The sequence below is a fragment of the Hylaeus anthracinus genome, unplaced genomic scaffold (genome assembly GCF_026225885.1).
Source record: "Hylaeus anthracinus isolate JK02 unplaced genomic scaffold, UHH_iyHylAnth1.0_haploid 4, whole genome shotgun sequence".
Lineage (NCBI taxonomy): Eukaryota > Metazoa > Arthropoda > Insecta > Hymenoptera > Colletidae > Hylaeus > Hylaeus anthracinus.
Genome location: NW_026535289.1, coordinates 5,860,429 through 5,886,793, shown reverse-complemented (window position 1 = coordinate 5,886,793; position 26,365 = coordinate 5,860,429). Strand labels below are relative to the sequence as shown.

At 44.5% G+C, this 26,365-nt stretch overlaps 2 protein-coding genes across 6 annotated transcripts in view; one reads left to right on the top strand and one right to left on the bottom strand.

Annotated features, from left to right (window-relative positions):
- The window catches only part of LOC128895059 (uncharacterized), a 56,846-nt gene extending 31,137 nt beyond the window's left edge, over positions 1-25,709 (top strand). For all 3 annotated transcript variants that reach the window (XM_054157290.1, XM_054157291.1, XM_054157289.1), the window contains exons 2-4: positions 8,461-9,185; positions 21,502-22,165; positions 22,440-25,709. In XM_054157290.1, coding sequence (XP_054013265.1) covers positions 9,024-9,185; positions 21,502-22,165; positions 22,440-23,131 — 1,518 coding nt within the window. In that variant the 5' untranslated portion in view covers positions 8,461-9,023 and the 3' untranslated portion in view covers positions 23,132-25,709. The remainder of the gene's footprint in view (positions 1-8,460; positions 9,186-21,501; positions 22,166-22,439) is intronic.
- The window catches only part of LOC128895046 (E3 ubiquitin-protein ligase MYCBP2), a 278,943-nt gene that overhangs the window by 241,103 nt on the left and 11,475 nt on the right, over positions 1-26,365 (bottom strand). The window lies entirely within an intron of this gene.

Genomic DNA, 26,365 nt, shown 5'->3' with positions numbered 1-26,365 from the left:
TATCAACGTAATGTTTATCTAGGAATTACAAAGATAAGGAGCTACGATACAAAATTATTTTAGCTTAGTTTAACGGCTGTCTAGGCATGTTAGTCTACACATAACATTGTTCCGAATTTTCATTCTATTTTTGAGATTTAACCTCGAGCTTGACCACATGGTCTTCCATTCATTAATTTTCGAATGTTGAAACCTCTGCACAAGGGATACGTATCTGTAGATTCATTTTGAAAATGTATACTCGAACCAAAGTGTCTAATTAATATAGAAATAGAAAGTAGAATGCAATAAACGCCAAGCAAGGAATATACTGTGAGAATAGAAAGGGAAGCAAACCAAGATTCCATTCATATGTGACTTTCGAGCAATCGCACGTTAAGCCCGATTATTCCCTTGAAGAGAGGGATTCTTGATACGAGTTCATCGTATATCTTCCGTTCCTCCACGTTTGTATCCAGATAACGATTTCGCTTTTCTCTCATCGCCACGTCACGAGTCATGACGTTATCTCTGACCACCAACGTCGCGAAAAGAATGGAGACTACCGATCCAGGGGACACGCCAAAGGTGTATCCTGGCCTAGGTAGATCGGTGTCGGATAATCCTTGGCTGTAACGCATGATTTCCCACGTGGCACGTACGTGCGTGTGGCCTGGTGCGTGCCTCTTTGCCGTCCAGCCGTGACTCGTCTTCGTGAAACCTGCTCCAGCTACGATTAAATTAGCCGTTCATTGTCGCGGTCGAGCCTCTCCTCGTGTTCTTTTCGCGTTCCGTTTTCCACGGCCACGCTGTCAGGAATACGCTCAGGAGCAATAACGCGTCACGAGGAGGCTGTCGTAATTGTTTGCGCCAGACGCGCGGCAGCGGCATTCACGCAGCTGTCGATCCACGGGAAACGAGATCCAGTAACATTTTTCTTCGGCAGCTGCACGGACCATCGTGCGTCTTCGAGATCGATCCTCGACGGGACGTTTTCGCCAAAGATAGTCGAGCACAACTCTCGTCTAGATGAAATTTCGAGCGTGGAATTGGAGCAGAGAGTACCTCTCTCGTTAGCTCTTGTTATTCGTTAGTCGTAGATTTGAATCGCAAAATAAAACTGTATATTTTAGATAAATTTAAAGAGTTTTTGAGGTTGGGAATAATTTGTTTTTATCGTTTTATGCTAGATGGTTCTTGTTACCAGTGAATGCTAATTTAACTTGAAATTTAAAACCAATAATTGGGAAGCAGTTCATGAATTTTGAAACGTCGCTTACAAAGTGGTCTAGTTTATTTTTTTTCTTTTGGTAGTATTAGTATAAAGAGCTACTCCGAAATGGACAGGGTGGTAATGTTGAAATCGATGAACGAATCCTCTACTACCAGGAAAATTGATCGCTTCAAATATGTAGCTGGAAATTCTTGTTTGATTTATAATTGTTCATATCCGATTCTGATTCCTGATTCATTCGTTAGTTTGACTTCAGCCAGCGAAGTCCGTATGCTATTCCAGAAACTAACGGGCAATCCGCTTTTAAAACATAGATAAAGTTTCCCACTCGATTTAAAAAATACATTTTCCATCCAAGAATTAAGTCGTATATACTCTTTTGTGCCATTCATCACAGCTTTCTGTTTATTCAACAATTCGTTGGGACTCGGATAAACCGATTTTCAGATGTGAAAGAGTCATATTGGAAAAAGTTTATAAAATGCCGTTACAGTCGTTCATCGAGTCGCAAATGGGAGTTAGCAAATTACAAGTATCGTTGAACCAGTCGTATCGACGATGGTTGGACAGATTATCTCGCAAAAAATCGTTACGTCCATGGCCTCCTATACAGTAGTTCGCAGCCGTTTTTCCTATTCTTTTTTTTCCTCCTCGAAATCCAGTATCTCTGCACGAGGTGAAATGCGCGGGCGCGGTAAATTGACTTTGCCCGATGCACACGCTTTATCGCGCGTAACGATTTGTGTAAGAGCATAATTTCTCGACAGGTTCGCGCGCGAATAAAAATAACGATCATCATCCCCCCGTCTGTCTCTCTCGCTCTCTCTCTCTCTCTTTCCTCTTCTCTCCAAACAATACTCCGAATGGAAAATCTGTTTCCGCAGAGGGGACACGATACGAATAATCGGGGAACAATTAAACTGGGTCAATTTCGGAACAATAACCACTTATCGCGGATTAATGTATTCGAGACGGTTGTAGCGCTCGCGGTGGATTGCGTATTAATCGGAATCTGATAACACGCCGTGCATGGATCCTCGAAATAATCGTCTCAACCCAATTCTATCCCATTTCGTTGTCACCTGGCGTACGATAAAAAACAGTTTGAGTGAGAAATGATAAAATTCAGCTTTTTAGAACGTCCAAGGCGAGTTAGAATTTCCTTCAATTAGAATTCCTTTAAAAGAACCATGGATACAAGGAATCTTCACAATAATTAGGCTACCTTCATCCCATTATCATATACAGGGAGACTCCTAGGATATTTTTTGTAAATTCTTTTGTAGCACGAATGACGTTCAACTTCCACCGTTTTTTAACTCTGCGGTTAAATGATTTAAAACCTGACCCACCTTTTGTTTAGCTATTTATGCATGGTGCGATACTTTTTGTAAATCGATTACGCTGAATTTGACACACAACGACATGCAATTATCCCTTCGACATAAAAAGACCACGATCGAAGACAAGAAGAAATTGTCGTTCGGACACCCGCATCGATCACAGTTGACCGATTCATCGTACGATAAATCGTTTCGTTCGTGGTCTGGTCTCGGAACACCCTCGTCCTTTTTCTCCGAACGATTAACCAACGGCCTCCAATGTATCGGAACAGAAACTCGCCCGTGATTGCGGGATTAAGCGTTGTCCCACGAGCTTACAGGGGGGAGTTCGACTCGGAAGATATCCGATCTTAATCCTTCGCGTAAGAAACTTTCGACCCCCTCCGCTCCCGATTGAAACGACCAAGGAAAGGGTGGTCTCTCGTTTACTGTTATCGCTGTCTGGAAATTGCGACTACTTCGCCGTTCGGAGAAGTCGCGACCGATAACCTTGAAGGGGGAAGATAAGTGCGCGGGAGGCAGAGACGAAACAAAAGGGTAGGAAGGTAGGGGTGGATTCTCATCCGTAGCAATGTATTCTGAGAAGGAGGTGTACTTCGAAGAGAGCCAAATAATGTCCTTGGATGGTTTGGATGTGACAGACACTGAATGTTGATCGTTGGTTTATGTGTTAAGATAGAAAAATAAGGGGGATGGTAGATTGGTAGAACTCTTCGAGGTTTTAATATCGAGACAAATTATGTTTCCTTTGTTTCCTCTTGGTTTGTCAATTGGTTTCTTCAATCCACTATGAATTAGGCAATTTAGCCCAGAATTGCTTCCACTTATTATTTCCGAAATACCTAGGAGACCTATAACGAGATTGAAAGCATTCCAAATGGATAGAAACATTTCTACTTTGCACGATCGTTCCATGACTCCAACACAGTAACTCAAGTTCTAATCTCCGCCCAGCCAGTGACCACTGAAAAATTGTTTATCTTTCCCCTAATGAACGGAGAGTCGCGTAATGGGAAGCGATTCATTCGCGCGTCTCGCGTTAGTCGCGTGTCAAGGAACGAGCGAAGCGTGGAACGCGTGCTGGCGAGTTCAGGACAGCCAACAACTCGGAATCCGAATATATGAATATCCATTAACGAGGCGTAAATCAACCGTAGCGAAATGTTTAATCAGCGGACCGCGCGAATCACTGGCGGACGAGGTAGAATAATTTGTGTACGTTTTGGCCCCCATCCTTTTGCGGGTGGGCAACCCCCCCGCTCCGTCATCCGGGCCACTCGATGCTAGGGTTGCCCATCGATTACCAACCATCGACTCCGTCCCGTTTCGTTTTTCTCGTTACGTGTGCACCTACGTCGCACTCTGTACCCTCTCCCCCTCGTCGTGGTTCGTTTGTTCGTTAGTTGTTCTAGCTGTGTCGCCCAGAAACCGACGTCTGGTGTGCGCACGGTGGCCAATTAATCCCTCACGGTCGGTCGCAATCGCGCGGCCGGTGTGTTGATCGGTCGCGGAGAAAAAATGCGAATTCCGGGTGGAAACGCGATCGGGAAGGGCATCGATTCGGTAGATAAAACCGGTTACGCCATTTTTCTTGCCGCTTTGCATCGTTGCCGCGTCATCATCCCCGTGGAACATCTGCTCTGGACTCTACAGGGCTAGGACCATTAAAATCCATGACTTCGAATGTTTCAGTACTCGAATATTATTATCGGATTATCGTTACTAGAATGTTACCAGTGAAAGACGATTTTTTGAAGCGTTACTATTTCGATGAATCCCCCAACCTATGGAAATTGAATAAGAATGAAATTAAGGGGGGAATTATTCAAATTGAGAGTTTCGCGAATATATTCTCGAGGATATAAATAAATTATTTTCTCAATGTATAAATGGAAGTAAGCGAATACACAGTGTCCTCGATCCAGGAGTGAAAATTGATAAACACGCGATTGTTCCCTTCTATCGATCCGGAAAGTAATTTGTTGGTACATATTCCGAAAACGTTCAACAAATGCTCGCCGAGACCTTTGGAGTTCATGTATTTTAATGCAAATACAAGCACGTCACATCATCTGAATTTTAAATGAGGATAAGTTTTCCTTTCGTGACGAAATTAACAAAATGCTTTCCGAGTACTCCTTCACTTTGGTGGAAGAGGTGGAACATGGTCATTTCTGTCGAAATAAAAGAGCTGCGCAGAACGTCGTTCACGAAATATCACAAACAAAAATATCGATGAAAAAACTTGATTTACAGTCGTCATCTATTCAAGTATAGCTGTCATAAATTGGAAGATGTTGAATTATTTTCATTTATAGATAGAATAAAGCTTACAGTACAAATCAATTGTGCACTTCAAGCTAGAAGCTAGAGGGAATAGTGGGAACATCCACGCGACAGTTACCAAACAATCTCTGACTCTGACTCCGATTCTGACTTTGACTCTGGACATCCACGCGAAAGTTACCAAACAATACCCGTGCCACTCATCGACTACCTTATAACGATCCATCGAGTCGGCGCTTCTTTCCTGAATAGGACCATGAATCCTAAGCTCTTCTTCATAATTCAGTTCGATTCTTCTCACCTACCCCTTAAAATAATTACAGAAAGGAATGAAAACATTCGTTCTCTCGAGGTGTCAAAGAAGCCTCGCGACGAATGAATCGAGCGGAAAATTGTATCCTCGCGCGCAGAGCTCGTCGCCTTCCCTCGCCTCGACGCGCATAAATACGATTACGTTTATTATCAGTCAGTGACAGACGCTAACGAAGATCTTGTCAGGCGGCGTAATGACGCGTTAAAATCTTTTAATTCCTCGAAGTGACACAATCGAAAGGAGGAGGGAGTTGTGCTCGTTAGATTAATCAACGAGCGACACTGCTCGTTCGTCGAGTTTTTGATATCGCCAAAAGCGACGAGGGGGAGGGGAGGGAGAGAAAAGACCGGAAGAAATTAAGAGCAACGCGTTGGGAAGAAGTCGGGCGCCGGGAAAAATTCTTCTCGAGTCCCTCTCGAATTGGGCCGGCTTTCATTCACGCTCGACACTCTTTTCACCATTGATGCGCTTTTTCTCTTTCCCTCCTCCACCCATCCTCATCTCTTCCCCTCCGATGCGACCAATGGAAACTTAATTCGCTAAAATCGCGGGGAACAGCTCGTCGAAGTTCCTTCGTCGCTCGTAACGTTCTCGATCGCGCTTCTTCCACCTCGATACGATAAAGATCGTGTTCCGATGCGTGTCTTTAGATAGTCTACTTTATTGCACATCTAACGAGAAGGCAAGAGGTGATCTCGACAATGCTTCATGACGTACAACTGGAAAATTGCGCTCGACACGATTAATTCTCCACTTCTACGAATTCGATTTTAACACGTTGGCTGCCAAGTTAAAACTCGTGAAAATTATTACAAAGTTAAAATTATGTCTGGAGACTATTGAAGATCAGATAATTTAACATTTGTTATTGCGTAGAATTTTTTAACGTCGCCAAATTCACGAAACCTATCAAGGTTTACCTTCATTATTACCTCATCTTTGGAATTAATTTTTGTAGTTCTTTAACGAAAAATCCTGTCACCCATTTCTGGGCGTTACTTCGAACGTGTTAATTCGAATTCCTTCTATGATTCTGGACAAGAAGGTTTCTCAAGAGTACGTCTGCACTCCGACGTACCAATATAGTGCGGCGACCAATTTGAATTCTAAACCTGTCGTTATTAAGACGCCCGCAAAACCAAGTCTCGACCAGTTAATTATCGAAGCAAATAAAGCCAGAATCGCTCGAATCTGAAGTGCATCGAGAACACGAAACGAACGAACCTCTGGCCTCTGTGTTCCCGCGGCAAAGAACTGCCAACGGTCATTTTTTTCCCTCGACGAGCGTCGTTGGTTAAACACTGCAATATTTAATAGGCGACCGCATTGTCGGGGCACGCGATGCTTGTAAAAAAAGTCGACGACACGTGCGTTCGCGCGGCACGGCCGAGAATGCCGCGAAATTGCGGTTTAATGAACGAACGTTTCATAAAGGAGCCAGAGATAAGGGAACTCCGAGGTGATTCGCGACGCCGGTGCCGCGACCGATAACGTACGCGTTGCATCGTTGCATTTTACGCGACGCTCAAGTGCACTCTTGCCTGATCGATTCATACCGTGTGCAATTTTAATTGAAAAACTGGACACGAGTGACGTTGGAATTCATAACCGTTCCCCGGGGGACATGTCGCGAGAAATTTATTGCAAAATTGTTCTCTTCGTCCGCTCTCTTTTTTTTTTTTTCTGCGATTAACGCGACAAAAAGATTAGAAGGAGACTGTTCCAAACGCGTCAGAAACTTGTTATCTGGTCAAGGACAATTAACTTGGATTACAGAGTGCCTTTGATGTTCATCGAGGTTCCATTGAGATATTTTACAGTGAAGTTTTAAGATGAAATTTTCTACACCATTCTAAATAAAACTACACACTTGCAGATGAGGTCGTAGAAAAGACGAATTCCCGACAGTTTGATCTCTCTAAATTGCACGACTGCGACTGGAAGACGTAACAACGGATTTGCATTTGCGATCCGCGGCTAAGAAAGCGCAGGATGATGAAATATACGCTCCCGGGGGTCGATAAGGCTCCTATTACTCGGTTGGAACGCACAATGCGATTTAGTCCGCTTCGGGTGCTGCTCGGGCAATCGAGAGTTGCTCTGTAACCGTGCAACCGTGGTCGTTCCCCGAAGGGCAAAGTGTTTAACTTGGAGAAGTGTATCGTGTGCTCGAACTCGAAGACCGTGTACACGTGTCGTGCCTTTCGAACACAGGAATTGCAGCAGCGGGTAAACTTGTGCGCGGTCGGGACGGATGCGTGTAGCTCGAAAAGTTTAATAAGATCCCTGAAGTAGTGATACGAGTGCGGATAAGTGAGTGGGCGCGGATAAAGAAGATTGAACTCGGTAGCCTTGTGAATGAATGTTCATTGAAAATATTAAAATGCGAAGGAGATGGATAGAAATGTTTGGTTGAAACTATCGTATAGATCTTGGTTAGCAAGTGTCGAGGGATAATGTTTAGAAGAATGACAATTTAGTGACATTGACACTTTAATTAAACTAACTTTGGTGAACTACCCTCTGTAATTCTTGGTCGATTTAAGAAATGCTTGCAATATTTCCATTACTGTTTCGGTATTTATATTTAACTATCATCAAACAATCTGAAGATAGACCTGAAAAATATCAACCAAAAAAGTACACATCTATCGTCTTCCAATGTCCACCCGTTTTATAAGAATCAAAGATAATCTACACGTCGTCCTCGAACAATACGCTCCTACGTCCCCTATGTACACCACCAAACGCAAACGCCGGGAGTGCGTCCAATCTCCACCGATTCTTTTAACAGAAATCACTCGGTATCGTTCGCAACCATCGACGAGGCTCTTCCCCGTATCGTCGTGAATTAAGTGGATCGATTGTTCTCTGTTACGTTCGATAAACGACGCGACAAAGTCCCCGATAGCGCAGGAATGTAGCGAAACGTTCATAATTAGTCATGCCAGAGTACACAGAATCGCGTAGGGAGGCTATTGTCGCGAGAGATTACAAGCGCTGTCGTCGCAACGAGATCACGAGGATTTTCCATCGCCACCGTGATTCACCGCCTAACAATGAACATTCTTCTTTTCCCCTCGCGGAGCAATAATCGCGGAAATGACGGATAAAAGGTAGAAAAGATTCGTACGAAGTAGATACATCACCGAACGATAAGGGTTGCCCCGCGATGAAGTGGCTCGATTTATCAGACCAGTCGTCGCGTCGAGAAATATCCCCAGCGAGAATAAAGAAATCGTTAAGCTGTCCTCTTTTCGGTCGTGTGTCCGCGTAAATCTGACCGTTTTTTCCTGTCGTTCCAGCGCAGAGGCTTACGCGGTGCAACAGCCAACCAGGAAACAGAGAAATCCGAAAAGCTGTACGTGATGTTCGACGGTGACGCGAGCCACCATGGATATAATTGGACGTTTCCGCTCGAACGAAGAAGAATAACGACGACGACGATGACGTCGTAGTCGAACGTTACGGGGTCTTGGGAGCGTGCACGAGCGTACTGGATGCAGCCACGAGAATTCCACGCGAGAGTGTCGCGATAGTGACGACAATATGATCGACAGAATCACGTAGTGCCGCGCGGCGTGTCGGGGAACACGGGAAACTTGTTTCTCTGCAGCCAGTGCGACGAAAAAGGGTTTGTGTAAATAGTGTCTTCGGCGCGGAAAAGGATTTCGTCGACGGGGGGGTGTTCTCACGGAGTGGCGTGATTGGATTCATCGGAAATCCAAGTCGCAGACATGTCGGGACAACATCCCTGCGCTTGGCTCCGTGTAGAATCATCCGGCTGGGCGTGAAGCCGTCGAGAGACAGGGGGTGAAAGAGACTTGCCAGAGAAGAAGAAGAGGGCGGATCAAGAGCTAGGCGCAAAATGGGAGCAGCGAAATTCCTGCTGGGAAGCGCTATCCTCGGACTCCTTTGGAGCAACTTACTCAACGGCGCCCTGACCAACTCGACGAACAGGTGCGACTACCCCCCGTGCTTCTGCGACCATCATGGCAGACTAACTTGCGACTGTAAAGACGACGGAGAGGTATGTATGATAGAATTTTTATCGAGCCTCTTGGCCAGCCCTTACCACTCCATGATCCTTTAGAAACGGAAATATATTTCAAAATATAAACGACAGCGACAGTGGTCAAAATTCGATCACTGAACTTCAGCGACATTACAAGAACTTTTTTAGTTCATATAATACCAAAACAAAATACAAAACCTTATATTAATCGACTGTTTACTTTCTTTGCTACTGCTGCTTAAAAATCGTATACATCTTTGGTCTGTCGGTGTACCTACACCCTTAACCTTTTGGCCTACAACCATGACCGAGACTTGTGATGCTTCGTTCGGACTTCCTCCCGTCCTGTATACTATGACCCGAGCAAGGGAGGTAAAGCGTAGGTCAAGGGGTCGAAGGAAAAAATGCACCGCTGGTCCTTGCAAACCTCGATCAGATCATGGTCGATTTAGACATTTTTATCTGGATAATTTCGCATATCTTTGGTCTAGCCACACGTGACAGGCGCGAAGAAATAAAGCGGGCGCAAGTAAGGGTTGTCAAAATAAAAACGGAAGACGAGGGGTAGAGTCTAATCTCGACGACCACGCAGGGGGTTCCCGCGTAAATTGCGAGGGCGGTTCGCGGTGTAGGAACCTCCATAAATTAGAACGCGTTTACGCAAATCGGCGGCCAGACAACGTTGGCAGGCAGGTAAGGCGCGCTGTCCTCCCCCCACCTGCTTCGACGCCCCTTCTCACGAATATTTATTGCGCAGAACCGACACAGGTATTTACGCACTAGAGCTGCGACTATTCGAATTCTCTATGGGGGATTCGTGAACGCTGCGAATATTCGAGTATTTGAATATCATTACTCGAGTATTGCTATTAGCGGAGGGCCTATTTTACAGCTGCACGAAAGGAGCTATTTATAAACGAACAATGTAAACACGTTGGATTCGTTGGATTAACACGTTGACTGTCAGATTGATTCACGTGGAAATATCTACAGGGCTGAAATTCTGTCTCGAGACAATCGAAAACTATACGATCTAACATTTATATTTGTATTCTTATCAAAAATTTACGAACTCTATCCAGATTTGTTTTCATTAATGCTGAGCCTTTAAAATAAATCGTTACAGTTCCTCGGTAAAAATCTCGGTGGAATGGTTAATCACAATTAGTCGATTCAAAGAACAGTGGAAACATGCAGACTGTAGGAAGTCAGAATGGTGGACTTAGGAACTCGATCCTTTGCTACAATTTCTTATCATTTATCCTCGATTACTTCGTAAAGTGTAAAATTTTATGTTGAATATTCTGTGATTCGTAAAACAATCTTGGACTCACAAAAAAAGACTGGTATCCGGTTTGAAAGTGAAATATATTTGAATAGTTTCTTGGAACGAAATCACGATACGGGAGTATTTATATCCCGCGTCATAGCGAGCGTGTTAACGTAACGAACGCTTTATCTACGTACAAACAAAAAGTATCAAATAGGCCAACCGAATAGTGTGTCACGCGTAATGTGACACTGGCTTATAATTCCTGCTTCATTTGTTTACTCGAACGGAAAATAGAAAATCATCGTTACCACGGATGCTGGTGAGCGCGTTAGAGATAGAGCAGGAACAGCGAACCTGTTAAGAGCATCGATTGGAAAGCTTTCAATATTTTTAAAAACCCTTTCAAATTCTTGTCTGTTTACAGTGCTCCCAAAAAACAGCGCGCTGTCGATACCGGCGCAATTGTGCCACTTTGTATCGTTTTCAACGAGCTGACTAAAAGAATTACTTTTAATTAAGGCTGTCTTCCATCTAAAGCCTAGACTCAAACGCTCGACTTCTATCTATCGAACCGTTCAGAAAATTTGTATCAACACCTGCACAGTTGTGTCATTCGATTCGCTATTGTCTTCGAGTTTCATTCGATACCTCGATATAGGTATTCACTTCCCTTAGTACGACGACCAAGTACCTAATTAAATACAGTAAACGCCATTAAAGGAGACCACGTACATTTTTCATTTTTCTTCGTTTCCCAGCCCCCAATTAATCTTTGGGTGACCTTCAAAGGAAGAATCGCTGAATTAAGGCGAAACGAGGCATTCGTTTGCAGATAGCAAATCCTTCTAACAGTCGGGTCAGCGTAATTCGAAGTTTAACGTGGCTCTCGTTTCAAGAGGGAATCGCCCTTTATTACACCTACGAATTTCGGAGTGCAACGAGGTTGCGCGTTATCAGGAAGCCTTGGAGCCGTTCAAGAATCGTTACGATTCGAGATAAAACGTTCTTTGTCCCTCGAGACAGGTCCGTGTTGTCCCAGGCAACGCGTGTTACGGCATACATCGGGTGCCACAGTCCACAATGCCGTAAACTCGATCCGTAAAACTCCTGTCCGTGACGAAACGACCGCGGGAAGTAAGCGCGAGCAGCGGTTACGCCGCGAAAACCAATCGGCTTGGCCGAACACGCTTCGGCCGTTTCCTCGTCGTGATCATCGCGTGAACCGAAGCGTAAACAGACACCGAAACGGAACGATAACCCCTCCTTCGTGTTGACTTTTCGTTGCGTTAGGGTTGGGTGAGGCTGGAATCAAACGTTCACAGTGCGAGAACGATTCAAGTTCGTCATCTGTGCCATGAACCTCTTGGGTCGAAGGTGCGACTCGTATGCGGGTCAGGGACACCTGAATTAGGACAGTGGGCTCGTTGATAAACAGTCAGATACGATTAGCTCCGAAAAGATTACAAACGAGGGATTTTTCAGAATTTAATCTGACGAGCATTCATATTTTCATATCTTTGGATATTGTGTCGTGCAATATGTACATTCTTGCACAATCAATACTTATGTTTATATATTGACATACTTGTTAGTCTTTCAAAACTGACGTGTATAAAAATAACAGTAATACGCTAGAAGCATATATAACATAAAATGTAGCGACTAACGAGATACCATGGTAACATACTAAAACAGAGTAAAATGTAAAATGAGACACTGTACCAAGATAATAAAACAGCAAACCAGAGTAAAACGAAACCGAGACCGTAAAATAGGATAGTAAAATAGTAACCTGTCACAATAAAGTAGTAAAATGGATTAAAGTGAAAATGAGAGTCGAGTGACCCAAGGCGAAAGAAATGGTGAGCACGAGGGGCGCCTGAATCTGTGTCTGGAGTAACTATCGCATCGATTAGGCGTTGCGCAATCCCGGAGCCCACATAAATCGTTGATCCGGTGGTATTTACGGACAGGTTCTCGAGCCAGACGCCGCGACAGGGGCCTTTAATTCCATGGCGCGGACAGAGGGCCGCGCATCGAGAGAAATTTACGTTTCCTGTCTGACCAGGCTAGAAATCCATTTAGCGAATTCGCGAGACCGCGTAGGCGCCTCTTGTCGCGTGCGCGGATAACGGAAGCGGTCGATCCGTGGGTCGATTGGGTTACGGATCGAATGTCATCCGTATCGAGGATTGCTCTACTCTGCCAACCTGAGACCAAGTTGACGACGACCTCAAGGACGCTTGCGCCATTTTTTTCTTTTTTTTTTCTTTTGACAAGTCGAAGAAAACTTGGATACAAATTTCAAACGAGGAATAGAAATTGAATACCTGTTTATGTGGAATTAAATGGAATTGGAATTTTAGTTGTGGATTAACCCTTTGGTCTACGATTTACTGTAGGATCGTGGATGTCATAGTCAGGTAAAAAATTCCTTACGACGTACATGACTCGTGGTTTTCATGTTCGACTCAAATTCTAAAGTAGTGGAACATGGCGCTCGACAAGATATAAAGGTAATCTAAAATTGGAGGACGCTGAGAGTCAACTTGCCTAATGTGTTAACTAAAAAAAAAATATAACAGGCACTTCAGGGTAACGATGCCTAAAAAAAAAGAGTGTACGTAGCTGCCGAAGTGTTTCACAACTACCTAAGAATATACAATGTATAATTGACACTACAATGAACAACAGTGAACGTTTGAAATTAGAGGAGAGAAAATCATTGTATCGATATAATTAGTTCCCTATTTCGAAAAATATCTTAACAATCGAGTAATTCTAGAGCCAAGTTTGTCAGTGCTAATGCATCCTTCAAAAATGTAATTAATAATTTAGATTGTCCAACTTGCGTCACGTTCTTCTTCTGTCTTCTTGTCCAGGTCTGTCCCAATGTTTCGCGTGTATAATGTTCACCGCTGATCGATAGACCGAGATTCTTATTTCCGTTTCATCGCGAACGCGGGGATGCAATTACCAGCGAGTTTCCGTGGAAAATTCGAATCGACGTCGCCGTTGAATAATGAGTAAAGGAACTCGGCCGGTACCTTTTCGCGCTGTCTGGCAAGTTGGCGGGCAAAAGGGGTAAAACGATGCTCGAAGGAGGGCACAATATATTCCCGCGATTCTGGAACTCGTTCCGCGAAAACCTTAGCTAACAACGAGCAAGAAGGAAACTGGATAGGGGGGGGAGGTGGGAAAAAAGCAGAAAGCAAGAGAAAGAGGCGGGAAGTTCTCTATAATGCACAGCGAGTTCCACCGTGGATTTCGCATAATACAGACGGCGTTTCACGAACACGCTCAGCCAATTTGTCGCGCCGTCAACTCGTGACTGCGAATATATCGAGAGAGTGGACATCTCTATCCCATACTCTCGCTTTTTTTTTCCTGTGCATTTCCATTTCCGCAGCGTTCATCGGAGCTACTAATTCGAGCCAATTATCCGCGTCCTGTCTGCGAAGGTAGAATTTTATTTGAATAACAGATGGCTCCTTCGTAGCTATTATTCGAATGATCTACTCGCTCGAGTGCATTTCATTTTATAATTCGGACTGCAATTTTGAGCTATCGTATTACGCATCGGGAGTCGCGTTACTTTTTATACGTTGCTCGAAATTACTACCCGGACAAGAATTATGCGCGCTAGTTGCTTGTTGCACTTGAAAAACACTAATTAACGCGTGCAATTTCTTCGAGCAATCCTGCTACTTTTCAGTTATCGCATCGCTGTGAAATTTATAATTCGCGCGTAGAATGTAACTGAACGTATATAGCAAACGAATGAAAGATAACTCGTTATCCGCTATCTCTTCCAATAAATAATCGCGGTCTGAGTTACGAAATGAAATTGCATTTAACGTCGAGCATAAAAGCTTGACTGATCGAGCGTTCAATGGAACAAACGTTGAAAATAAATCGCTGCATAATATCTCCTTGTGTCGCCAATTACTCGAGTAAATGAGGTTCGAGGTTCCCAAAGGACTCCAGTCTATAACGCAGGCCACCTAATAGTTTCACGTTTCGCCTACGCATATTTCATCATCTTCAGAATTTCATAAATGTACAAGAACGATGAACACAAATAGTATCGTAACAAATTACGAATCTGTTAATGAGTACACATCCGATATAAAGTTTAGCAGTCAAGAATTTTACGCTAACAATTTGATTAATTATTCATCGAGGATGGTAAGTGTCCGCATATTTATAGACGGCGTTACGTCGTTGATCATCGAAATTCCTGCGGGTACTACCCAGCAATGGGGTGACGTTTTTTAGGACGCTCCAATATCCAAACCCCCTTACGAGAAAAAGCTTCGGTCCAGAGCAGTTTTACGATCCAGTCAACGTGGGCAAAGTTGTCAAGCGCGCCGGTGGCCGCTGAATAATTGACGATACCGTAAATAATTGAGAAAACCTTTTAGCGAATGCAGCCTTAAACTCGCCCGGGTTGCCCGTAACGAGAGACGACGAAATAAGGCACCAAAGGACGAAATAAAGAACGCGTGCCCGCGCCGCTGCAGCAACGACGTAGCCTGTGAGGCGTGTAAAAGTAACAGCTGTAAGCACCCGGGTAGGATAAGGGCGCCATTTACGGAGGAAAGTGTGCTCCGTTATGAAAATCCGCGAAAAATCGACGCTCAATAGCGGAAACTGGCTGGAACTTGCATAACTACGGAGGGGGGAGAGGTTCACGAAATTCCGATCGTTGCTTAGCCAAGCCCTTTTTTAAGTTGTTGGCGGAACAGTGGAAGATCGTGAAATACAGTAGTAGAGGTGGAAGCTCTGATACGTTAATGAAAAATCCTCTGATTGACGCCCAAAATTCGTGATTACTTAAATTTTGTATTTATTAGGGACCAAGTGTACGAATTTTTTTGAAAATTATGTGGTTTGTTCACTTTGAAAAGCTCTACAAAGTGATATTCATTTCTTAATATTACGATAAAGCATCAGTATGAAATGTATTCATATATATTTTCCTTTCGGGCCTCAATTAATCATCATTGACTGACCGGTACATTTATTTTATGAAAACCGACGAAAGTTCGACTTAACTAATATGGTCAACTTAAACCCGATAAATGCTGACTCGAAAAACTTATGACAATGACCATCGGAGTCTGACGAAATCGAGGTCGGTCAGTCGACGCGTTAATCCCAGATTTTCGATACCGTGTGTGCAGGATCGATTATAGTGTCCACGGCGTTTAAATTGAAACGCGTAAATAAAAAGAGCGAAGTAGGAGGGCCAAGTAATTGAGAGAGTGCACGATAATGTCGAGCAACGGAGTTCCCGCGAACGAATCTGCTCCAGCGAGGGAAATTGTTTCGCATAAATCCTTTATAGATCGTAAAAGAGCCTTTCCTGTTTCATGTCCCTCCCTTCCCTCCGATTCGCCCTCGAAGGACTCGATACGCAAGGACCATCGCGGTACTCCAACAAAACCTGACCCTCGACTAAATTCGCCGTTACGTCGATTTCGTTTTCGTTTTCGTTCTAATTTTCATTTTCATTCGCATTCTCATCCCCGTTTCGAGAAACCGGGGTAATTGTTCCATGGGAAACGACGACGAAATCGAGGCGATTCGAGGGAGGTTCGTAGCTGGGATTCCCAAGGGAAGAATAATTTTAAATTAGAACGGGAATTGCTTGTTTTGAAGGAGAATGCATACGAGGGCTAGAAGTAAAAGATAATTCACCCATTTATTACTTTGACGTTTTTATCTGGGGGTGACCACTTCGATTCGTGGAGGTATAAATAATAATTTCCCTTTTGGAAGATAAAATGAGGATTAAAGGCTAAACAATTACAAAGCAACGGATCAAAACGTTTAACAAATAAAGAAGTTAAGCTTACACTGTCAGCGATCGGGTATATAATTTCATTACAACTTCAGACGCGTCTTCAATCGATGATACCGTCCGACGCGTTTCAAAACGACGTCGCGCGTGAAACGCCTGGGGAGTCACGCACGCGTCGAGCAACGAGAGTAATCATTTTTTTCCCGGAGATGAAATCGTCGAACGCTACGCTGCCGCTCGGAAAATTTGCGTTCGATTCCCAATGGGGATCGCCGTCGATTCGAGTAATCAGGAAACGATCCCTCGACGCGTGGGCGTCGGAAACGTCTAGAGCACTCTAGAGCAGCGTTTCCCAAACGTGAACAAGTACTCTACGGAAAATCCTGATCAACGTCTCCGTAGAATCAGGAAATCTGTTCTTTACGATATGGAAATTTAATTGTGAATATTTGAGACCTTTTAACAAATTAACGAGGAAGATTTAGATATGGAATTCTAATCCTGAGCAATCATAATTAATTCTTAACGCTAAACCTACCGACGTTTCATTTTTATGTATTTCTACCTCGATTGAACAAGCAGCTAATCTTAAAGACGCTTTTTTTAAACACAATGCAAAAACATTTCGCGCGGTACTTAATTAAATAATGCATGAAACAATTGTTTTTAATTTATATGCAGGTTTAGCGTTAAATAGATAAGATGACGTAAACGACAGTTTTAATTTTAGTTTGAGAGTATTCACTTCGAAACCGAAATGACCAGCGCAAAGTGCTCCGTAAGTGTATCGTAAAATGAAAAATGCTCCGTGACGAGGAAAGTTTGGGAAACACTGAGCGTGGAGAGTACACGAAGTCTCGAAGCCCTCGACAGAATTACATGCCGCAGAAACTGCGCCGAGGGGTTACACGGACGGAATAAAGGCGAGCCGTTAAAAAGGAATATCGCGTTGTCGTTGTTTTCTCTCGCGCGTGCGTGAGTCGCCGTCAGCCATCCTTTGGTCCGACGTTAGGCGTCTCTCGCGAGAGGACGAGAGGCTGCGAGGGATATAAAATTCAGATTCCCATGGAGACCGTTGGAATTTACCTTCGACCGTCCTCTGTATGTTCCTTTCTCACCGCTTCGAGTTTCGTCGCGTCGAGAATGTCGGAGCGTTCGCGGACTTTCCGTCGACTCGAACCTTCTTGGTCGAGCGTAGTCTAGAATTTCTTAGCAGTCGAGAATCACTTCGAGAGGCAGTTAACTATATGCTTGAAAATTCCCGAGAATTCATTGTATTGGATTCCTATTCGATGCATCTTTATTGTTTGCTTCTTGACGTTACTTTCTGGGAACGTTTCGGTCACCTTTATATCTATTACTAGAGTGATTTGTGTGTATTTGGATGTATCGCACCTTCGTATGGATAAAATTCTTAGTCTAGAACTTTATCGTTTCTTCGCCAATGACTATTATCTTCCACAACGGAAACACATCTTTAAAATTTCAAGGAAGCTCCGCACCAAAAAGTACACCTGCTCCTCATCTCGCTGCATCGATTACACGCCAGCCAAGCGACGCAACTCGAATTGACATGCCCCCTTTCGCAAGAAAACTGGCGTCAATCAAATCATTCGCCTGGGTAGGCTGCATAAACAGTCCACGAAGCAGGTTGAAGTCTGTGACGAGTGGAACGGTGTAAACGGAAACGTCGCACGATTCGAGCTTAATTGTTCGGGACGTGAAAAACGAGTAGCGCGAAGACACAAGCGTTTCGGAGCTGGTAATCTCTTCTGTATGGGAGATTGTGCTGGCCAGGAATTGGCCAAGAACAATGAGACGAGAACAAAGGTCGGACAGGAAGGGACGTCGGACAGAGAGAGATTTCGTCGGGCCAAGACGGCAAAATGCGTGGAGCTACCTGAGAAAACGGACCACAAAGGTTTTCGCTTTTATCGGCGACGCACCGAGCGCTCCTTTATTTCCATCCACCCTGCTTCTTTCCTTCCATTCAAAGGTTCATTTCTTTCCCACCCTCTATATCTAACGTGTTCGAAAAACTTTTTCAGTCGCGGGAACCAAAGAGTCTATCTCAGGGATGGGGCCTGTATCGAAGAAATGTGGTGGTTCCAGAATCCATAACAGAGGCTTGTCCACCTGTGAATTGGGACTCCGAAACACCTAACCCGCAGTTTTGGTTCAAATGTCGAAATACGAGTATCCTCCAGATCGCCATAGCCTCAACAATGACGAAACACGACACGCGTGCACGCAAAGAGTCTGCAGCATGTTCGATGCATCATCGACTGAATCAACGCGACACCGATTACCGAGAAACGATTCGTTATCGGGGCTTCGTTAGCGGGAAAGATGCGATAATCTGTCATCGAGCGACGTGCGTAGCCTCAGGGACGATGGCGAACTATATCTCTCGTGTTGGAACGACGGCAGGTATGCGCGAGGCGTCACGCTGTCGATTGTTTAACAAACAAGGAGCTGGAAGTGCCAGCCGCCATCGAGTCCCCCGACTGAGCGCATCGATGCTCTCTACCGCGTGTCAGTGAATTAATAAAGAAGTCGAATGGATGAACACCTGGTTACGAATAACACCTATGTGACCTAGCTATGGATGAGCGAAATAGTGGATCGATTTATCCGATAGCCGTTGAAAAAGAATTAGAATTTGCATTTGTAGACTAAGATGGGAACTAGTACTTAGCAAAAGAGTAAAGGAAGGCTGAATTAGTATTCCATACATGTTTCATAGATATTGGTAGCTTCGAAAGAAAATAATTGACAGAACGTGGAGTACATAATATTGGTTTGTCCAGGAAGTTCATGTCAATTTTTAAGAAAAATTCAATGGCAAATTTTGGTACATAATTTATTAAATTACATAAGTACCATTTTTTTCCACAATATTCCACCTTTTAAGGGATGTATACATGCTATTTATTTTCAACATTTCCGATACATTCAGACCTATACCATTTAACAAAAAACGACATGGACTTTCCAGATAACCCAATATAATAATGAGCTGATAATGGAACGAGATATATCGTAATGAACGAATCAAAATATTTAACTGGAAATTTTGCCCAACTCTGGGCTGAATCAGGGCCCACGGGAAATCCTCGTCTCTCCTTTTCTGTTCCTGTACCATATATCCTGCCTCTGACAACTTGTTACGCACGCAGTCTGTCCGGACAGTAGTTTTAGCTGGCACCAGCCCCAAAGTTACAAAACGTTACCGGAACACACGCGCCCAGGGACATTCTGGTGCGGACGCAATGTGAAAAATACTGAACGTCGACACCGCGACTCTGACGAGGAGAACTGGAAAGAATGGCCCTGAATGGAATTCAGATTCAATCATCGGGATTTTTTGAAAAGATTATTTCACCATTAGCCAGGATCGCATAGAGATCATTCTCCGATAAAATTGCCATCTTTCGAACGAAGGTGGAAATAAAATATTTATATGTTCAGAGATTGATTAAGGTACTAGTAGGTTAAATAAAATCTCTGGATTCAATTCGAGAATGATTCGTTGAAAAAGGATCAGATAACACCTGCTAGGCAGGTAATAGGCCTAGATAATAGCCTAATCGCCTGGTCCTATCGCCCCTCGACATTCAGGTATTCTATTAACCCTTCGGTTCAAATAGGCATCCACAGGTGCCCTCATCCGACCACTCCTAGCAAACCATGTAGGATCTATTTCAACACTTGATAGGAACTCTGGTTTGCTCACATTCGAGGACTAAAACTGAGGGTTATCTATTCTTCTAGTTTGAAAAGGTACACGAAGGTTAACTTTGAATCCTAATCGCTAACAAACTGCAAAATAATACTCGTACCAATTTTATTTCTATTCCTATCCATCACACAAAAGCTTTATTCCTAACAAGATGGCAATTGCAACAACGATCACACACCTATCTTTATTGAAGGAACTTGTCTAAATTAAACGATAGGATTTCCAAATAAATTTTTCATTATATATCTACGCATACGTAAAGTTTATCTATGTACATATTTATAACGAAACATTTATTCGAAAACATCGAACCTATTATTTAATTTAAGGAAACTTCTTTAATAGAGGGTACGAATATGTATGAGACTGACTGTATATCTCACGTAGATTTTGGAACTCGATTCCAACTTTGAATCGCGGCACAAGTCATGCATATCCGCGACAGCATTACTATCATGGAAACGCGATGTATAGGCAAAAAGAGGCATTCTTTGCAGCTGCTTAGCTCGACACCGTGGTATGCGAAACGCTGGATCGCAATCGCGCCAAATTATCGAGGCGAGCACGTGTCGCGGCACGGTTCCAAACAGGACGGAAAATTGTGCAGGTCTCGCGTACCAACGACGGAATGTCACGACAGGGGTCGAGGAAAGGTGCAAAGTAGCTCCGTGACTGGGTCTCGTTAACGTTCAAGGATTTTCGTCGCGACGTTTTCTCACGGAAATGGGAAACGTCGGTCGACTGCGGAAAACTCGAGCCCTCGATTACGATAACAATGGCGACAGGGTTAATTGGAGGGAGCGCGCGACACCGGAGGCACGCGCTACGACGACTATTAGGGCGGTTAGACGAACGATTAGACCCACTCAACCTTTTATTAGCCCCCTGAATCAACCGCAGGGTTCTCCGTGTCTAGGACGCACAGGAAGGAAATTTATGGTATCGAGCAGCTAATTAATCGTCGCTCGTATTCTAAGTTACTATCATTTTCACCTAACCAGGTCTTGTATTATACCTTGTATTATTAGCCTCCCGGAAGAAACGACCGAGAGGTTATACCAGAAGTGACTGAATAAACTCTACTACTATGTGCCACTCTACAATACCTACTACAATCCCCCAATTTCCTCTAAGCTGTTGCATAATCAACGCAACTAATCACAAGCATAACAAAGATCATAGACTCAACCTCAACCAAACATCCTAATCTCGGTTCCTAGTTCCTCACTCATCCTGTATTTCGTACCCTTTCTGAATCATAATCTCCTTTGACCGCTGCCCTTAACATCACTCATCCTACAAATTATATAAAAGCCCGGTAAAACTCAAGAACCCGAATTCAGTGTTCACCGCCACAGTGCGGACGTAGGTGTACAAATAAAAACCTTTAAGAGTTTCTCCAAGAAACCAGTGTTGTCAGTTAATTTCTTTCGCTCGGAATCTAACAAAGGAATGCCCCAAAGACTGATAGAATCTTCGATACCTTGTGACCTAATCCATTTAATTTCAGGAGCTGGTGTTGACCACGGACGGTGACAAAAGACTGAGCCCGCACACGAGCAGGATAATGGTGAGCAACTGTTCGTCCGTGGTCCTGGCGAACTCGAGTTTAGCCTTCATGGACGAGCTGCGTTCCGTTGATCTGATTAACGTGGCGAACCTGAGCCTGGTCAGGCAGAGTTTCGAGCTCTCGCCCCGCAGCCAGCGCACGCGGATAACCGTAACGAACAGCAGCATCGACTCGATGCCCAGCTTCGTCTTCCGCGGGGACGTCGAAGCCATCAGCTTCAAGAACGTCAAGATCGGCCAGCTGAGCGCGTTCTCGTTCGCGAATCTAGTCCAAACGGACACCCTCAGGCTGGAGAACTGTCAGATCGAGAGCATGGAGGCCCAGGCCTTCAAGAAATTCGACGTGGGCTACCTGCACGTGATAGGCGGGAGCTTTGGCGACCAGGTGCCCAGCAGAACGATGAACGACATCGAGGTGTACCACAAGTTCATGCTGGACGGAGTGAAAATGGGCACTGTGAGGAGCGACGCCTTTATTGTGAGGAGTCCCCGAACGGTGGCCATTCAGAACTGCGTGGTGGAGAGTCTGGAGAGCGAGGCTTTCGACGTGACCGCGAGGGGTGCGGTGATCGTGAAGAACAACACCTTCGGGAACCTTGGCGTAGGTGGGTAGCTTGAACTGTATGCGGTCACTTGGTCCTGCTTTCAAAATTGTTGGAAGCTGTGCAGCTCCTACTTCGTCTTATCTTTAGTGTCCTTTATAAAACCTTCTCCATGGAGACCTATAGACTATGTCACTCGCTATATCCTTGAGTCTCAAAGCCTTACACTTTCAACGCAAAGTATCTATCAGAGCAACTCTTCAAATCAGAACCCCTATACTTCGTAAAAAGTACCAAGAAACATTCCTAAAAACCACTTCAACACTTTGACTTGCAGGTGCGTTCTTGGGCATCCGCGCGGACCCGGAAGGCCGCACGCCGGCTGGCTCGCTGCACGACCTGATCTTCAAGAACAACAGCGTGTCGAGCTTCGAGGAGGGCTCGATGATATTCGACCGCAGCAGCTTCCGGCTGGAGCTCGACAACCTCTTGGTGGACCAGCCGTGCGACTGTCAAATGCTGCCCATTTGGAAGAACAACATTCTGAATTACACGAACGTCTATTCGAGGTTCTACACCAGACAGAACTCGGCGTTGCCGCCTACGTTGTCGCCGCAGGAGACAATCAACGAGACACCGGAGACCTTCCTGTGCACCGACGGCGAGGTGAATGGCGTGTCGACGAGCTTCGTCGACTACGAGACGCGTCACTGCTCTCTGGGAGGATCGATATTGGTGTTCGTCCTGATCGTCGCCGGTTTGCTCGTGGTGCTGATACTGCTCACCTGCCTGATCGTCTGGTGCTGCAGGAGGCGTCGTCGCAACAGCAGGAAGAAGTGGATAAGTGTGCCGACGAACGCGCCGGACGTTGTCTCGAAGAAGAATGGAGTGATAGGCAGGGAAGCTGCAGCATCCACGGCGCCAGTCGACAGCCGGATAACGATGGTGGTGCCCGACGGAAGGCTCTACAGGGAGACGGAGTTCCACGTGATCGTCGAGAAGGCAGAGCCTCTGACCACCGAGTTGTAACGAGAACCTTCGCGCGGCTCGACTAGGTCGGTTCGCGCTCGGGTCGAAGAGGAATTCGAGCGCAGCGACTCGTCGAGCCGCTTCCGTGTGTACAAGCTATGAATCGTGAACACTGCTACGTGCGACGAAACAATGTGCACCGGTTTTTGCGAGAGTGTAATGTGAACGGTCGGGACGAGCCTGTGGCGACCAACTGGGAAGGTGGAACTCTCATCGAGAGGCTAGGGAGATCGCCTGCGTGGGCAAGGTTCCTCGAACATTTTTCACGTACTATTTACAGTTAAGCCGTAATTCGGAAACAAACAGAACGGGGGACTCGATCTCGAACTTCTTGTTTTCACTTTAACCGACTACCCTTTAATAAAAGGCAGTTCGTAAGCTTCCATTCACATATCACGAGCGAGCACCGATTATCCGTACGCGTTTCACCTTGGTCCTGCGTACGTATACAACTGCCATTTTGTTTACTTCGTGGCAGTCACGTTCCTCTGGACGATTAGCGCTATGTTCGAGAGCATATTTGTGGAATTGTTGGCAATACACAAGGAAACAAATGAGGCTTTTGGCCCCTCTATGAAATATTTGAAAATTACAGAATAAGGGGGCGGGGTATACGCGAGCAGTCTCTGCAGGCATATAGCGTCGCTGCTAGCGAAACACAAATTTGTAAACATCGACGATGAAACTTTCTCGAAGAAATCGAATCTTATTAATGTACCTATGTATCGAATAATAACAAGCAAAAATCCTCGACGACGTACCAACATTTCCTGCGACACTTTATGAACTTGATAACAGCGATTAGGTTCGATAGCCTATAAGTAAAAGCGTAATTAGCCACCCTGTTGATGAAATTCTCTGCCAATGTTTACGTTTTTTGGAAACATTCTTCAGTTACTGGAGAAAATGCTGTACTAATGCTTCACATATTGATAACTACCAACTTATGCATATAGAACGACTCGATAGTGACGTAAACTTACGTCGACGATAGCCAGCTATAGACTTAACCCTGACGTAAAGTCACGTCAGTGACAGCCAGCTGCGGATCTACCAGTGACGTAATATTACGTATTAAGAGTGTTTTTTATCGCGATGGCGGTTCATGTGCGACGGATGATTGGTGCGCGCTGTTAGTCAAGTTTATCGTTAAGCAGCTTTCGAGGCAGGGCCAGTGTCGTTCGTGAAGATTGAAATGAAATTCATGGAATCGACGAAGAGCGAGTGGGAAGTGATCCTGGGTAGGGGAGAAGGATCGAAAGCAACAACAGGAAATCCTAAACTCGCTGACTCGTGTAAGATACGCGATTGGATCGACCTTTCGCGCTACGTTGCTTTAAGTTTATCAATCGATAGCACGCTTATCGGCGTACCGTCGCGAGAGTTGATCAACGTTTCAAGCGTTCCACGAGAAGAACTATTTAGCTCCCATGTTTGGATCGAATTCGATAGCCAGATCGAGGCCATAGAAATGATTCTTGCGAAGAATCTGAATCAAAATGAGTGGAACAAAATTTGATGAAAAAATTGATTGCGGAAAGATAGATTTTCTAGAAAATAGGTTCGGAAAGAAGCGTGACTGCACATTGCAAGTGGAAGCAACAGAGCGGGGGTGACGACGCGATGGCCTTGACTGGACAATTAATTATGTCTCGACTCTAGCAACGATCGCACGTCCGCTCGGAAAGCAGTGCCATTCCTATACAAACGTGTGCCAGTTCGTGCACACTTGGTTCGATGCGAAGTTAGATTTTTCGAAGAAGAAACGAAGCAGAAGGCACTCAGAAATGGGCACAATTCTTGTCTACATACAACTCTCGAATAACGAATGAAAGATGAACTCTATCTGCAATTGAGGGGATCGAGAATCGTGGTGGTGTTTGTCAGGCACGACATATTTTGAAATAGTCATTCTTTCTGGTTAAACTTTTGAAGAAATTCACCTTTTTTCTGCATTTCTAGCCTTCTTTGATTCTGCCATGAAATCGTGGTATAACTCAATTATATTTATTTACACCAGGTGATTTTCAACTCCTCGATTTCTGCAACGAGCATCATGTAGAACTTTAATAGTAGAATGCAGCTCTATTTCATGATAAAAGATATGAATGCATGTTGATTTATGGCATCCATTATTCAAACAGAATTTCGCCCATCTCTAAAGGCAGACTACCAGTGAGTCGTCGATAAGTGTCGCGTAGTCAAGACCATGCCTCGACACTTATCGACGATTCATGGTATTCTGGGGACTCCGAAGCGAGCGGAGAACCGAACGGTTCGACTTCGATAGCGTTTCTCGTTCCGAGATATTGTAACACAATAAAAATATTACCCCCACATTCCTCGACGATACGGACACGAAATACTTCAGCAGAGAAATGATAGCGTGTCGAATAGAAATCAGATATTTTTCGTGCCATTCGCGGAAACGATTTCGTTCGAAAGCAACGACAAAAGGGCGACTCGAGCTTTCGCGAAGCGCCACGGGAGCCGTTGATTTACTGTATTATTTTGTTACTGCGTTTATTTATGACCTCTGGACATCGCCAATAAATTGTTGTTATTGTTATCAGTGTGATCGGCAACTAATTTTGACGAACGCGACGGCGGGTCACCGCGGAACGCGTATCGATTTAGTTCACGTCCCCGTTAATCTCGAAACGGATCCCCGAGTAATGCGGCCGTTCAACGTAAAACCGTCACCGAGTACCGACGCTATCGCTGACCATTAGTCCACGTTTTGACCCTCTATCGCATAATGTGCCACGCCGGGAGCACAATAAAAACAATCCCTGTATATCGATGCACGGAACGCTGATGGGTCATTCGAGCGAGCAATGCACCGCTAGGCGCCATTTTTTCTCCTTCGCGATCAATCAAAATTACGAGAGTAGAATCTATCGGAGCAATTTGTATTAAAAATGTAATCACATCTCTGGAACTCTAATCAGAAATTGTGGGGACACGAGCATCGGTGGAAGATTACGGAAATGAACATTTGGCGATTCGTCAATGATGGTGGACTGGTAAGATTAACTTAGCAATCATAAGTTTCATTCAGGAAATTTTGCAGAATTTGCGAAAGATTTTTTTATGGAGGCATCTAGTTGTTTTAGGAATTTAACTTCTTATCGTTCAGTTCGGGCTTGAAGTAACACCCTTCTGGTACTATTTAATTTGTGACTGTGGATACTATAGCCCAACCTACCTTTCTACGACTTCAAAGAACACTAT